A 14,522-nucleotide genomic window follows, 5' to 3' on the forward strand; every position below is an offset into this window, starting at 1 on the left:
TGACGAAATGAATGACTTCAGCTCAGACCATTGGGTCTGGGAAAGACACAAAAACGATCCATGGAGTTCTAACTTTTGAATGTGGGCGATAGCAGTAGATGTGAGGAATGCGGGAGTATGGACAGGACTAATTAAGCATTAGTGAATTTGGTGTGACAAGTCATGATGGAGCTGAGTGAATAGGAGACTAAATCAAAGTTTTAGATCGCCGTCATCTATGCAGTATGTGTCAGTGGTATGGTTGATGCTCACTTGCTGACTGTTGTCGTGCTCCTGCAGCACTGCCTCCAGAGTGGCTGCGTTGATGCGGAAATCTCTGGACGTGCTCAGTTTCATGTACTGCATCAGGTTTACCTACACAACAATAACACCCAGACACCTGTTTCTCACTGTTACAATAATGCAGTGCTTTGGTTAGTTCTGGAGCTTGGTCTGTTACTGAGAAGTGCCCATACGGCTCTATATCTTCTATTGTGTCCTCCATTCCAGATCTTGAGTTGTCTGGTTACAAGCAGCTACACTCATCAATTCAATGTGAGACAATCTCCCATCCCAAACCACTCCCTTACATACCTTTGATTTCTTGGAGAGGGTGATGAGGTATTTCTCATACTGTTCTATACTGTAGATCAGGTTGGGAATGGCCTTGGTCTCACGTAGGAGTTTGGCCTTGAGAATGAGAGAACAGCACACATGGTTTTAGTTAGACCAAGACTCCGAAGATCAGTTGAAGTGGTTGTAAATAAAAGGTCTAACAGAAACTCTTACTGATGCTGTAGCAGTGGCCTCCCCCTCCTTTTTCTTCTTCTTTTTATCATCTGCACCTCCACCGGCCAGCTCACCACTCTGCAGGAAAACACACATCTCACAAGGTCATAACAACAAAGGCCTCCTAGCTAGAGGACAGTGTCAACGAGAAAGTTTTTTTTAGCATTTGCACCGGGTGAAAGTCTATCCCTTGCTCAAAAAAACAGGTGCAGACACTTAGTAAATCTGGCCCATACTGTCAAATGTCGAGGACAGAAACAAACGATGCCACCTGCTGGCAGACAATGGCTGATGGGGAGGCTAGATTACGTCAACACGAGGCTATACCTGCACGTAGGTGATGAAGGAGTAGCACTGTGGAGTCAGGTGAGAGCCGGACAGCTTGACCTGGAAATACAGGGGTATTAGGGATTTTAGTGGACACACACACACACCTGGGGCTCATATGACAGGTAAAACAGTAATGTACATTGAGGGCAATGCTGCAGACTCACCAGCTTCTCCACGCGTGCTGGGAGCAGGCCCTGTTGGCCTGAGCACAGTTGGATATACTGCAAAGGAAAAGATAAGTGGGTAATTCATTTTAGAGGGAATATAGTAGGTAGGTATAGTGAAGTCAGACTTACAAATTTGACCAGGGTGGTGAGGATGGTGTATGTGGGTATAGTTAATGTTAACTCGAAATGACACAACGACAAGGTTCCAGTTTAACAACGTTTACTAAACCATATTAGCAAACTACATGGTTGCCATTGCACTCAGGCCAGGTTCATCAACAACTAATAACAGAGTGATAGCCCCGTAATAACAGAAATATAGGGATACTTAAAACATGAACTTAACAGTTAAGTCACACTTACATATTTGACCAGAGTGGTGAGAATGGTGTATGTACGGCTCAGCTCTCCCAGCAGTGTGTTAGTGCAGACTCCAGATGGCAGGGCGGTCTGGACCAGCTCGTTCAGGGCCGTCAGGAGAGTCCCCAGCTGCAGCGTCAGCGCCTTCTCCACTGGGTCCTGCTGGCCCACAGCCTGGGTGGTATCATCTGGAAACACACACATGAAGATGAAGGACAAAGATGGTGCATGTGTGTGTGTGTGCAGACAGGACAGGGACGGACAGAGACGGACTAGGGCAAGTACCACATTCACACACAGGTTACACATGTAGAGATATCCTCTACCCTGCTACTCATCCTTCCCAGTTGAGGACTAGTCATGCTGTGTGTGTACCGTACCAGAGCTGAGCCTGTCAGGGACCAACTGGCCTTTCTTCTTGGTGATCAGCCAGTCCACCTCATCCAATACTTTCCCCACCTGAGACAGCACCAGGAGCTGAAAGAAGAGAAATAGGACATTAAAAGGTTAAGTATGAATTTTGTCCACAAATGTACTGAAATGTCTATTATACAGTGCATTCGGAAAGTATTCAGACCCCTTCACCTTTTCCACGTTGTTACATTACAACCTAAATCTAAAATGGCTAAAATACAATTTTCTTCATCAATCTACACACAAAACCCCATAATGACAAAGCAAAAAACTGTTTTTTTTAGAGATTTCAGAAAATGTATAAAACAACAGATACCTTATTTACATAAGTATTCAGACCCTTTGCTATGAGACTCGAAATTGAGCTCAGGTGCATCCTGTTTCCATTGATCATCCTTGAGAGATGTTTCTACAACTTGGAGTTCACCTTTGTTAAATTCAACTGATTTGGACATGATTTGGAAAGGCACACACTTGTCTATATAAGGTCCCACAGTTGACAGTGCATGTCAGAGCAAAAAACAAACATGAGGTGGAAGGAATTGTCCGTAGAGCTCCGAGACAGGATTGTGCAGAGGCACAGATCTGGGGAAGGGTATCAAAAAATGTCTGCAGCGTTGAAGGTCCCCAAGAAAACAGTGACCTCCATCATTCTTAAACGGAAGAAGTTTGAAACCACCAAGACTCTACCTAGCACTGGCTGCCCGGCCAGAGCTAGGAAATTGGGGGAGAAGGGCCATGGTCAGGGGGGGGGTGACCCAAAGAACCCAAAGGTGCTTCAACAAAGTACTGCGTAAAGGGTCTGAATACTTACGTAAATGTGATATTTCCGTTTATGTTTAATACATTTGCACAAATTTCTAAAAACCTTTTTGCGTTGTCGTTATGGGGTATTGTGGGTAGATTGATGAGGAAAAAAATATTGAATCCATTTTAGAATAAGGTTGTAACGTAACAATGTGGAAAAGGTCAAGGGGTCTGAATACTTTCTGAATGCACTGTATATAAACAGTTACAGATTAGTGAAGGCCATCATGTAGTTATTTTGTTAAATACTTCTCCCTATTAACTGAAATCAAACTTTTTCAAATCCATTTTAGCTGTCGCGCTAGGTGTTTGGTCCGAACAGATACACAAATCATGGGAATTTGTCACGCAATGCAGACCCTCCGAGGGCCCTGCTCCCTCCGTGGCTAAAGCCAGTGTGAGAAACGTGCTAAGGTACGTCTTGTAGAGCTTGAGGGATGGGATAGGTATAATCTGTCTAAAATCCTGCTGAGCATCCCAAAAGCTAAATGGACAATGGACATAACTGTGAAGTTAACACCAAGAATTTACTTTTAGATCTACACGTGCCTAGGGGTAAGGGTCAATCAGGTAGGAAGGGTGAGACACAATAACACTTTGCATTTAAAAGGCAGGTAGGTAAGCGCCACTCACTGTTGTCGGCGCAGCGGTCTTCATGTTGACGATGGCAAAGTGAGACTGCTTCTCCACTTCCAAATCCTGTTATTGTATAATTAAACCACAACAGTATGGCTACAGTAAGGCAGGATTGGGGTCAATTCCACTTCAATTCAGGAAGAAATTGAATTTCAGTTTAATTCCTGAATTAACGGAATTGAAATTGACCCCGACCCTGCAGTAAGGCTAAAACAGCGCTGACATTTTCTCTCTGATCATAATGATTTCTTCTTTTGGGTGAAATACTATGACCGTCTGAAGGTTGTTGTCAGTGACATTGCCTGGTGATACAATGCGGTCTGTAGCAGTCGGTACCTGGTCGATGTCTCCCAGCTGACTGTGTATGTCTTGACAAAGCTCCCACAACAGACTGACGGGACTCTTGTAGAGCACGTGCACACTGAAGAGCAGGGAGAGCAGGCCTTTACTGAACGCTACGTCCTCTGGAGGGAGGGAGGAAAAGGAAGCCGGAGGGAGTGAGTGAGTGAAAGATTGAGGGAGGGAGTAAGAGAAATAAAGAGGGAGGGAGTGAATGAATGAGGAAAAGAAAGGAAAAAGAGACATAACCACTTCCCGTTCTATTAAATGCAGAACTCTTAGCAGCATTAATGCCAAACTGATTCTTAGGAACAAAAGCTCTTGCGTATGTTGTGACAGAATTCAAATGGCTCCATTGTGTCAGTTCAGACCTGTTCAATCGGCAGTGTTTTAAAATCAATTCATTGAATTTTTATCAAAATTGCAATATTGATATGTGCAATATCTCATGCCATGAGAGTAACATTCTAACTTAATAAGGGTCCCCTGGGAAACTCTGACCAACACTTTGGTTCCTACAACATCTACTGTACCTGGCTTTTTGTTGTTGTAATGCCAAACAACACCAACCATAGAATCGGAATACATATTTTATTTCTATGGTTCCAACAATTCACCAAAGGGTTTTAATCTAAATCACAAGTGAAATCACAATCACAATAGCTGGCAAAAAAAATAAAAGCAATTTGATTATTTGCCCATATCAGGCAGCCTTGGGCCTAGGGTTCGAAACTGTAACACTTTACCTTGACTGTTGCCATTTACTCACCAAAGCTGGTCTCCTTGCAGATTTTCACTGTCCAGGTGATCATTTGAACAAACTGGGAGTGAGGGAGAGAGAGAGAGAGGGGAGAGGAGAGAGTGAGCAGGAGGCCTAGCCCACTCATCCAAATCATCACTGGCTCTATGAAGTGCACTTGGGAGGGTGCCTACCTGCTGGGAGGAGGGTTCCAGCTGGCGTGAGAGCACACTCAGGATGTTTACCAGGAGCTGAGCCTCCTTGCTGTTGAAGTCCTCCTCCCCTCCACTCAGCTGGGTGAACAGTGCCCTCTGTGGATGGACAGGGCAACAGTGTTAATTTTGGCACTTTTCTTTTAGATTTAGCCTAGTCTTAATCATTTTTGTAAATGTATTTTAATTTTAGTCACATCACATTTTGTATTGCCTCATTCCATGTGCACAAACATACAGTACCAGTCAAAAGTTTGGACACCTACTCATTCAAGTTTTTTTCTTTATTTGTACTATTTTCTACATTGTGGAATAGTGAAGACATCAAAACTATGAAATAACACATGAAATCACGTAGTAACCAAAAAAAGTGTTGGTTCAAAATATATTTTATATTTGACATTCTTCAAAGTAGCCACTCTTTGCCTTGACGACAGCTTTGCACAATCTTGGCATTCTATCAATCAGCTTCGCCTGGAATGCTTTTCCAACAGTCTTGAAGGAGATCCTACATATGCTGAGCACTTGTTGGCTGCTTTTCCTTCACTCTGCAGTCCAACTCATCCCTAACCATCTCAATTGGGTTGAGGTTGGGTGATTGTGGAGGCCAGGTCATCTGATGCAACACTCCATCACTCTCCTTCTTGGTCAAATTGCCCTAACACAGCCTGGAGGTGTTGGATCATTGTCCTGTTGAAAAACAAATGATAGTGGGACTAAGTGCAAACCAAATTGGATGGCGTATCGCTGCAGTGGTAGCCATGCTGGTTAAGTGTGCCTTGAATTCTAAATAAATCAGTGTCACCAGCAAAGCACCCCCACACCACCTCCTCTAAGCTTCATTGTGGGAACCACATGCGGAGATCATCCGTTCACCTACTCGGCGTTTCACAAAGACACGGCGGTTGTAACCAAAAATCTCAAATTTGGACTCATCAGAACAAAGGACAGATTTCCACCGGTCTAATGTCCATTGCTCGTGTTTCTTGGCCCAAGGAAGTCTCTTCTTCTTATTGGTGTCCTTTAGTAGTGGTTTCTTTGCAGCAGTTCGGCCATGAAGGCCTGAATCACAGTGTCCTCTGAATAGTTGATGTTGAGATTGGTCTGTTACTTGAACTCTGAAGCATTTATTTGGGCTGCAATTTCTGAGGCTGGTAACTCTAATGGCAGTCCTCATGAGAGCCAGTTTCATCATAGTGCTTGATGGTTTTTGTGACTGCACTTCAAGAAACTTTGACTAACCTTCTTGTCTTAAAAGTAATGATGGACTGTCGTTTCTCTTTGCTTATTTGAGCTGTTCTTGCCATAATATGGACTTCGTCTTTTACCAAATAGGGCTATCTTCTGTATACCATCCCTACCTTGTCACAACACAACTGATTGGCTCCACAAATGAACTTTTAACAAGGCACACCTGTTAATTTAAATGCATTCCAGGTGACTACCTCATGAAGCTGGTTGACAGAATGCCAAGAGTTTGCAAAGCTGTCATCAAGGCAAAAGGTGGCTACTTTGTAGAATCTCATATAAAATATATTTCGATTTGTTGAACACTTTTTTGGTTACTACATGATTCCATATGTGTAATTTCATAGTTTTGATGTATTCACTATTATCCTACAATGTAGAAAATAGTACAAATAAAGAAAAACCCTGGAATGAGTAGGTGTGTCCAAACTTTTGACTGGTACTGTACATACCCTTGTCCTACCAACATATTTGTATGCATTACATCCTATTCTCTTCCCAACCGCAGAAATATTACAAAAATATATAGGACCATATAATAGTTATCTGGCCATGTAAATGTCTAATTCAGCCTACTTAGATATTGCACATTACATACAAAACAAAGACACACACAAGCACAGAGAGACAGAAGCAAAATCACCAGATGGTGCTGCAAAGTATTGTCAAAGTAGTATGAGTTGCACCTCCGTCAGTCGGTTGTGTCATTGTCATTGTAATCAATGTTCCACAGACGCTGCAGACACATTGATGTCCAGAAGTAGAATGGGAGCTAATGAGTGTTTCGCCCAGTGATGTAGTCGAGTCACTAAACTGAGTACGAATCGAGTCCCAAGTCCCCTGTGCTCAAGTCAGAGTCCAAGTCAGAGTTCTTTCTGTGCCACGTTCTCGAACTTTGCAGATAGAAATTCCATGAATAGAGCAAACGTTATTCCTTATTCAACATGTCTGAGGCATGTTTGTTCTACATAGCATACTTCCATCTGAACGTTCCAAAACGTTGGATCCTGCTGAACGCACCCCAGGTTGTTAGCTATAGCTAGCTAATGGAGTAACATGACTGAACAAGGTGTAGCCTAACAAATGGTTAACAGTCCGGTCCGCAAGTAGCCTAGTTTTAGAACGGTCCGCGATACGCTTTATGAATATAAAATGTGGCCCACCATTGCACAATAGAAATAAAAAAAATGTAGCGCCGGTATTATGGGTACATTTTTTTGTGTGTTAATCTTCAAGCCTTTTTCTGGGTAAAAGAGGGAGACTTGGCTACGTTGGCTACATAACCTGGCTATGAAATGCAGTGGGGAAAGTGGGAGGGTTGAGTGAGACTACAAATGCAAAGACAGCCTACTTTTCGAAACTCAAGGGAGTGACAAACATAGCTAGACTGTTGTTTACTATTAAACTCAATGCTGCTATTGTTTTCATTTCATAAAGCAGTTTCTTAACCAGGCAAAGGGTAGTGGCTGGTGGTGACTGGTTAGCTACGGGGAAGCAAGACAGTCGCCTGTGCGATGTGTATAATCAGATCTGGAGCACAGCCTATCTGCCCACACTCATTGCTTGCTCTCACCAGCTGATGTTGGCTGTGTGTGCGCATCCTTCCCATTGCTGAACAGAACTTCGCTGATCCTGGAATTCCTGACAGGCCGCCCCCAGGTGGTAAGGGAAGGTAACAACACATCCGCCACGCTGATCCTCAACACGGGGGTCCCTCAGGGGTGTGTGCTCAGTCCCCTCCTGTACTCCCTGTTCACTCATGACTGCGTGGCCAAGCACGACTCCAACACCATCATTAAGTTTGCCGATGACAACAGTGGTAGGCCTGATCACCGACAACGATGAGACAGCCTATAGGGAGGAGGTCAGAGACCTGGCCGTGTGGTGCAAGGACAACAACCTCTCCCTCAACATGATCAAGACAAAGGAGATGATTGTGGACTACAGGAAAAGGAGGAACGAGCTCGCCCCCATTCACATCAACGGTGCTGTAGTGGAGCAGGTTGAGAGCTTCAAGTTCCTTGGCGTACACATCACCAACAAACTAACATTGCCCAAGCACACCAAGACAGTCATGAAGAGGGCACGACAAAACCTATTCCCCCTCAGGAGACTGAAAAGATTTGGCATGGGTCCTAAAAGATTCTACAGCTGCACCGTCAAGCGCATCCTGACGACTTGCATCACTGCCTGGTATGGCAATAGCTCGGCCTCCAACCGCAAGGCACTAGAGAGGGTAGTTAGTAGAGGTCGACCGATTAATGGGAATGGCCGATTAATTGGGGCCGATTTCAAGTTTTCATAACAATCGGTAATCGGTATTTTTGGCCACCGATTTGCCGTTTAAAAAAAAATGTTTTTACACCTTTATTTAACTAGGCTAGTCAGATTAAGAACACATTCTTATTTTCAATGACGGCCTAGGAACGGGGGTTAACTGCCTTGTTCAGGGGGGATTCGTTTTTGCAACCTTTGGTTACTAGTCCAACGCTCTAACCACCTGCCTTACATTGCACTCCACGAGGACCCTGCATGGCAGGCTGACTACCTGTTACGCGAGGGCAGCAAGAAGCCAAGGTAAGTTGCTAGCTAGCATTAAACTTATCTTATAAAAAACTATCAATCTTAACATAATCACTAGTTAACTACACATGGTTGATGATATTACTAGTTTATCTAACGTGTCCTGCGTTGCATATAATCGATGCGGTGCCTGTTAATTTCTCATTGGATCACAGCCTACTTCGACGAACGGGTGTTGATTTAACAAGCGCATTTGCGAAAAAAGCACTGTCGTTGCACCAATGTACTTAACCATAAACATCAATGCCTTTCTTTAAAATCAATACACAAGTATATATTTTTAAACCTGCATATTTACTTAATATTGCCTGCTAACATGAAATTGTGTCACTTCTCTTGCGTTCATTGCACACAGAGTCAGGGTATATGCAACAGTTTGGGCCGCCTGGCTCTTTGCGAACTAATTTGCCAGAATTTTACGTAATTATGACATAACATTGAAGGTTGTGCAATGTAACAGGAATATTTAGACTTAGGGATGCCACCCGTTAGATAAAATACGGAACGGTTCCGTATTTCACTGAAAGAAAAAAACATTTTGTTTTCGAGATGATAGTTTCCGGATTCGACCATATTAATGACCTAAGGCTCGTATTTCTGTGTGTTTATTATATTATAATTAAGTCTATGATTTGATAGAGCAGTCTGACTGAGCGGTGGTAGGCACCAGCAGGCTCGTAAGCATTCATTCAAACAGCACTTTCGTGCGTTTTGCCAGCAGCTCTTCGCTGTGCTTCAAGCCGTTTATGACTTCAAGCCGGGTGGGTATAATTTGTGGAACGTTCCAACAGGAATCTTTTCCAAAAACTTCGTAAATAACAAGGTTGCCATAAAACAACGCATACAAAGTTGTATAGCGGCAGAATAAGATACCAGGTAGGGAGTGGTCTATTTCATTGCGTTTTTCACTTGTCACGTTTATTCTGAAAAATGTCTGTCCTCACTCTGGTTGCCTACGGACAAACATTAAGAATAAGCTACGTGGTGAGTTGATGCCTATTCGGCAGCTAGTTAGCTAGGTTTGTATGGGTTGCTACTTTGTATGCGTTGTTGGTTGGCAACCTTTTACTTTACGTTTTTTGGAACAGATTCCTGTTGGAACGTTCCACAAATTATACCCACCCCTTCAAGCCTATCAACTCCCAAGATTAGGCTGGTGTAACTGATGTGAAATGGCTAGCTGGTTAGCGGGGTGCGCGCTAATAGCGTTTCAAACGTCACTCGCTCTGAGACTTGGAGTAGTTATTCCCCTTCCTCTACATGGGTAACGCTGCTTCGAGGGTGGCTGTTGTCGATGTGTTCCTGGTTCGAGCCCAGGTAGGAGCAAGGAGAGGGACGGAAGCTACACTTACACTGGCAATACTAAAGTGCCTATAAGAACATCCAATAGTCAAAGGTATATGAAATACAAATCTTATAGAGAGAAATAGTCCTATAATTCCTATAATAACTACAACTTCTTACCTGGGAATATTGAAGACTCATGTTAAAAGGAACCACCAGCTTTCATATGTTCCCATGTTCTGAGCAAGGCACTTAAACGTTAGCTTTCTTACATGGCACATATTGGGCTTTTACTTTCTTCTCCAACACTTTGTTTTGCATTATTTAAACCAAATTGAACATGTTTCATTATTTATTTGAGGCTAAATTGATTTTATTGATGTATTATATTAAGTTAAAATAAGTGTTCATTCAGAATTGTTGTAATTGTCATTATTACAAATATATAAAAAAATATATATAGATCCTTTATTTTTTTTTATTTAAAAAAAAAATTATAATATTTTATTATTATTATTTATTTATTTTTAAATCGGCCGATTAATCTGTATCGGCTTTTTTTGGTCCTCCAATAATCGGCATCGGCGTTGAAAAATCATAATCGGTCGAACTCTAGTAGTTAGTTTGGTCCAGTACATCACTGGGGCCAAGCTTCCTGCCATCCAGGACCTCTATACCAGGCGGTGTCAGAGGAAGGCCCTAAAAATTGCCAAAGCCTCCAGCCACCCTAGTCATAGACCGTTCTCTCTGCTACCGACGGCAAGCAGTATCGAAGCACCAAATCTAGTTCCAAGAGGCTTCTAAACAGCTTCTACCCCCAAGCCATAAGACTCCTGAACATCTAATCAAATGGCTACCCAGACTATTTTCATTGCACCCCCCCCCCCCTTTACACTGCTGCTACTCTCTGTTATTATCTATGCATAGTCACTATAATAACTCTACCTACATATTACCTCAATTACCGGGACTAATCGGTGCCCCCGCACATTGACTCTGTACCGGTACCCCCTGTATATAGCCTCGCTATTGTTATTTTACTGCTGCTCTTTAATTATTTGTTAATTTCATTTATTTTTAGGTATTTTTCTTAAATATGCATTGCTGGTTAAGGGCTTGTAAGTAAGCATTTCACTGTAAAGTCTACAGCTGTTGTATTCGGTGCATGTGACAAATAACATTTTATTTGATTTTGACTTGAACAGAATGATCTAGAATCTGTCCAAGGTCACATCCTGTATACTTTAACACTTCAGTCACACCTGGAACTGGCGAATGTAGAAAGCAGTCTTCTCTGTGACGCTGGCATTCCCTGGCCCATGATCACTCCCTTCCTCCACAGAGACATCTGAAAGGAAACCACCACATTATATGTTTTTACAAACTGTTACGGACAAGACATCTGTTATTCACAAAATCATATCTACAGGAACCGACTTTGACGAGGAAGCCATTCACAATAACTTATTTAATTCATTCAATTGACGAGTGTGAATGAACAGTTCTGTGTGGTAGTTCAAAGTGTGTGGAGTCAAGACTTGGGCCTTAAGTAAACTCCCTGTTCTGAAAGCATTGTGAATGAGAGCTGTCTGGGGATTTTAGTTTTGTGGTCGCAAAGTTTCTTAATTGTGTCTGTTCTGAAAGTATGATCATGTGTTTTTAAACTGGAGACATCTTGGCCAGCTCTCCCTTATAAAATATATTCTGTATTTCAAATGGGATATCCACTGTGGTTTTGCATTGATATCAATAGATTATTTGAAAGATAGTTGAAACTTTAAAGTATCTCATTTCAGGATTTGAGCTTTACAGAAGACCCCTTGGTGTGACGCATTGAGAATGAGAGCAGTTTGTGTGTGTCCCACCGATGGCAGAAAGGAGCTGGGCCACCCTGGCTGGGTAGCGCTGCTGCCCGGTGCTGAAGATCCTCAGCAAGCCCTCCAGACACAGCAGCGACACACTGCAACGCTTCTCCTTCTTCCCAGCATCCTCCACTGCACACGGGATGTTGGTGTACCGCCACATCAAGACACTGGGGGAGGCGGGGGATAAACCAGTTGAGGTCTCAGAGAATATGACCAGTTGATGTCAGAGAATCTAACCAAGCGATGTCATAGAGAATCTTACTAGGTGGTGTCACAGAGAATATAACCTGCTGATCTCTCAGATAGAATCTGACCTAGTGATGTCACAGAGGTGGTGGAAGGTCTTGTCTGTGTTCTGTCCGTCGGGGCCGTCAGTGTGTCCAGTTTCCTCCAACTGTGTAATCTTTTGCAGAGCCACGCTCACAGCGTAACGCAGGAAGTCCCCACTAGAGCGCAGCACCAACAGAGCCTCCTCTCTGCTCTGAGCGCTGTCTCTGGAAGAACACACACACTTTCAGGTGCAAGACACACACAGGTACTGTATGACTTTGAACTAAAATGTGGCACTTGTCTATGCAGCCTTGACAGAAAATACATTCCCCCATACACACACACACCTGAAGAGTGCAGTGAGCAGTGTTGACACAAAGCCCATAGACAGCAGGCTTCGAGGGCTCTTGCTGTTCTTGCCCTTTCCAGACTTCTCCTTCAGGATCTCAGACAGCTTGTTATAGCGACTAAACAGCTCCAGCAGTTCCTCGAAAAGACTCTTACTGCAACACACAGTGTCATAGTAAAAGACAAATTCACTCACCGTCTCACAATGTAGCATACTATCCATCCTAGTCCTACACATCCTCAAGAGTTGTCGCTTGACACATTGAAATAAATAAAAATCCTATTCAGCACGTTTCCCACTCTTTTACTTCACGGGGACGGAGCATCCTGAAAAAACGTTCCTAATTTGTAAACATTGATTTAAGCATCTGAGCACACAAGTTCATTATTCAAAACCCTGATACAGTGGCTTCTCCCACAGATCCAGTGAGCCAGTCTTCTTCAGGTTACCTGTAGTTGGCCTTGGTGAAGTTGTATTCGATGAGCACCTCGTACACTCCCATCACCAGCATGGCGTAGATGCTATTCTTCACCCCCACACTGGACAGGGAGAACTCAGCCGACTTATCCTGGAGGGGGGGGGTTGCAGAGATTACATCACTTCAGTCACAGTGTACTGTTGTTGTAATCTCTGCCACTGGACAAGCCGTCATTGTAAATACAAATATTTCTTAATTGACTTACCTGTATAGATAAAGGTTAAATAAGGAAGCATTATACATCATCCCTCGTGTAAACGTACAATTCAAAACACTATGTGCAAGTTTCAAGTTGATAGAGCGAAGAGAAGTTAAGTTATTAGGGTTTAATTGAGGACACAAATATGTTTTTTTTTTTATAAAGATGCCTTGAGGAAAATGTGGTCCTTATGACAAGAAACAATGCTATACCAAGTTTTGTGGTTGTACGTCAAACGGGGTGAAGGGGCTGAGCCTTAAACTTAAACCAATTGGTGACATTTTTGGTGTCTGAGAGTAGCAGTGTTGATATAGCCAAAGTATACTTTTTAACCAATCGGGCATTGAGACATTGCGACAAGTGCGAAAGAAAGAATTCCATCAGAAATAATAGGTTTGCTTGCTTACAGCATCGCTGCCAGCACCCCTAATAAAATACTCTACTGTTGTTCATTCTACCACTCAAAAGCATTCCACTTCTCTCCCCCTGTAAGATTTTCTTACAGAGTTGACCTTAACCACAGATTACACTACCACTAACTGCAACCTTAAATATTATTACAGTACTCCTTATGATAAACTAAACTAACCATAACTACATATTTTTAAATGTTTATTTGAGAGAAGGTTGAAAAAAGGCCCTTGAACGGCAGGTAGAATCCCAAAAAAGACAAAAAGGCTTGTAGAGATACTGTTGGAATCAGCTAAACTTTGATCATTGAGGTAGCAAATGAATGATAGGAAATGAAAGAGACTGGCTGTTGTGTTAGAAGTTAATGGTTCTCTGAAGAAAGACAGAAGGCTTTGGAATGTGTTTGATGGAGGAGAGGAGAGCGATGTGTTGATATAGGGAAGACAAATGGATATCTGTGGATTAGGTGAAGGAGGGGTTGAGGTCAGGAGGTGAGGTCAGTTCCCCTAAGGGAGTAATCAGGGTTAGTATCTGGTTACCTTCTTTCCTGTGGAGCCATAAACTGTAAGGAGGAGTGTCTTAAGTAGGATGCATATAAACTGTGATGTCTGAAATGTTTTGCTGTCTGATTTCAGCTGTACAGAACCTTTGGGAATAATTAAACTTGGTTAAAGTTTCTATAGTGTCCGTGGGTTATTTACTCTGAAAAATGAGAACCTAACAGTACAGATGGCATACTGCGACGCGTGTGGACCAAACAGGACTTTCTGTATGTGACCTGCTGTAATATAATATGCAGATCTCAGGGCTCTACTCGCATACACGCCTAAATATTTTGCTGTGCGACCTGGAAATTAAATTTAGGAACATCAGTGAGCCTAGAAAAATTCTGAATTCTAGCTTTATTACCTCAAATAGTTTTCATTGTGCTCCTACATTTCTTTGTGTACGCCTACATTTTTCAACTGAGGCACACACATGGTCCTTGTAAAATAGGTCAGCGTAGAGCCCTGGATCTGCTCCTACCTGTATATACAGGTAACTGCCAAATAATGGAAACACT

General features: G+C 42.7%; 1 protein-coding gene across 2 annotated transcripts in view; it reads right to left on the reverse strand.

Moving 5' to 3' along the window:
• Nucleotides 1-14,522, reverse strand: part of fanci (FA complementation group I) — a 29,200-nt gene that overhangs the window by 1,047 nt on the left and 13,631 nt on the right. For both annotated transcript variants that reach the window (XM_014125052.3, XM_014125051.3), the window contains exons 22-37: nucleotides 12,821-12,939; nucleotides 12,370-12,525; nucleotides 12,067-12,246; nucleotides 11,753-11,919; nucleotides 11,150-11,235; nucleotides 4,755-4,871; nucleotides 4,591-4,642; nucleotides 3,819-3,946; nucleotides 3,480-3,545; nucleotides 2,006-2,102; nucleotides 1,629-1,813; nucleotides 1,263-1,319; nucleotides 1,096-1,155; nucleotides 769-846; nucleotides 574-669; nucleotides 253-354 (exon numbers count right to left, since the gene is read on the reverse strand). In XM_014125052.3, the coding sequence (XP_013980527.3) occupies nucleotides 253-354; nucleotides 574-669; nucleotides 769-846; nucleotides 1,096-1,155; nucleotides 1,263-1,319; nucleotides 1,629-1,813; nucleotides 2,006-2,102; nucleotides 3,480-3,545; nucleotides 3,819-3,946; nucleotides 4,591-4,642; nucleotides 4,755-4,871; nucleotides 11,150-11,235; nucleotides 11,753-11,919; nucleotides 12,067-12,246; nucleotides 12,370-12,525; nucleotides 12,821-12,939 (1,746 nt within the window). The remainder of the gene's footprint in view (nucleotides 1-252; nucleotides 355-573; nucleotides 670-768; nucleotides 847-1,095; nucleotides 1,156-1,262; nucleotides 1,320-1,628; nucleotides 1,814-2,005; nucleotides 2,103-3,479; nucleotides 3,546-3,818; nucleotides 3,947-4,590; nucleotides 4,643-4,754; nucleotides 4,872-11,149; nucleotides 11,236-11,752; nucleotides 11,920-12,066; nucleotides 12,247-12,369; nucleotides 12,526-12,820; nucleotides 12,940-14,522) is intronic.

This window comes from Salmo salar, chromosome 10 (genome assembly GCF_965601325.2).
Source record: "Salmo salar chromosome 10, fSalSal1, whole genome shotgun sequence".
Taxonomy (NCBI): domain Eukaryota; kingdom Metazoa; phylum Chordata; class Actinopteri; order Salmoniformes; family Salmonidae; genus Salmo; species Salmo salar.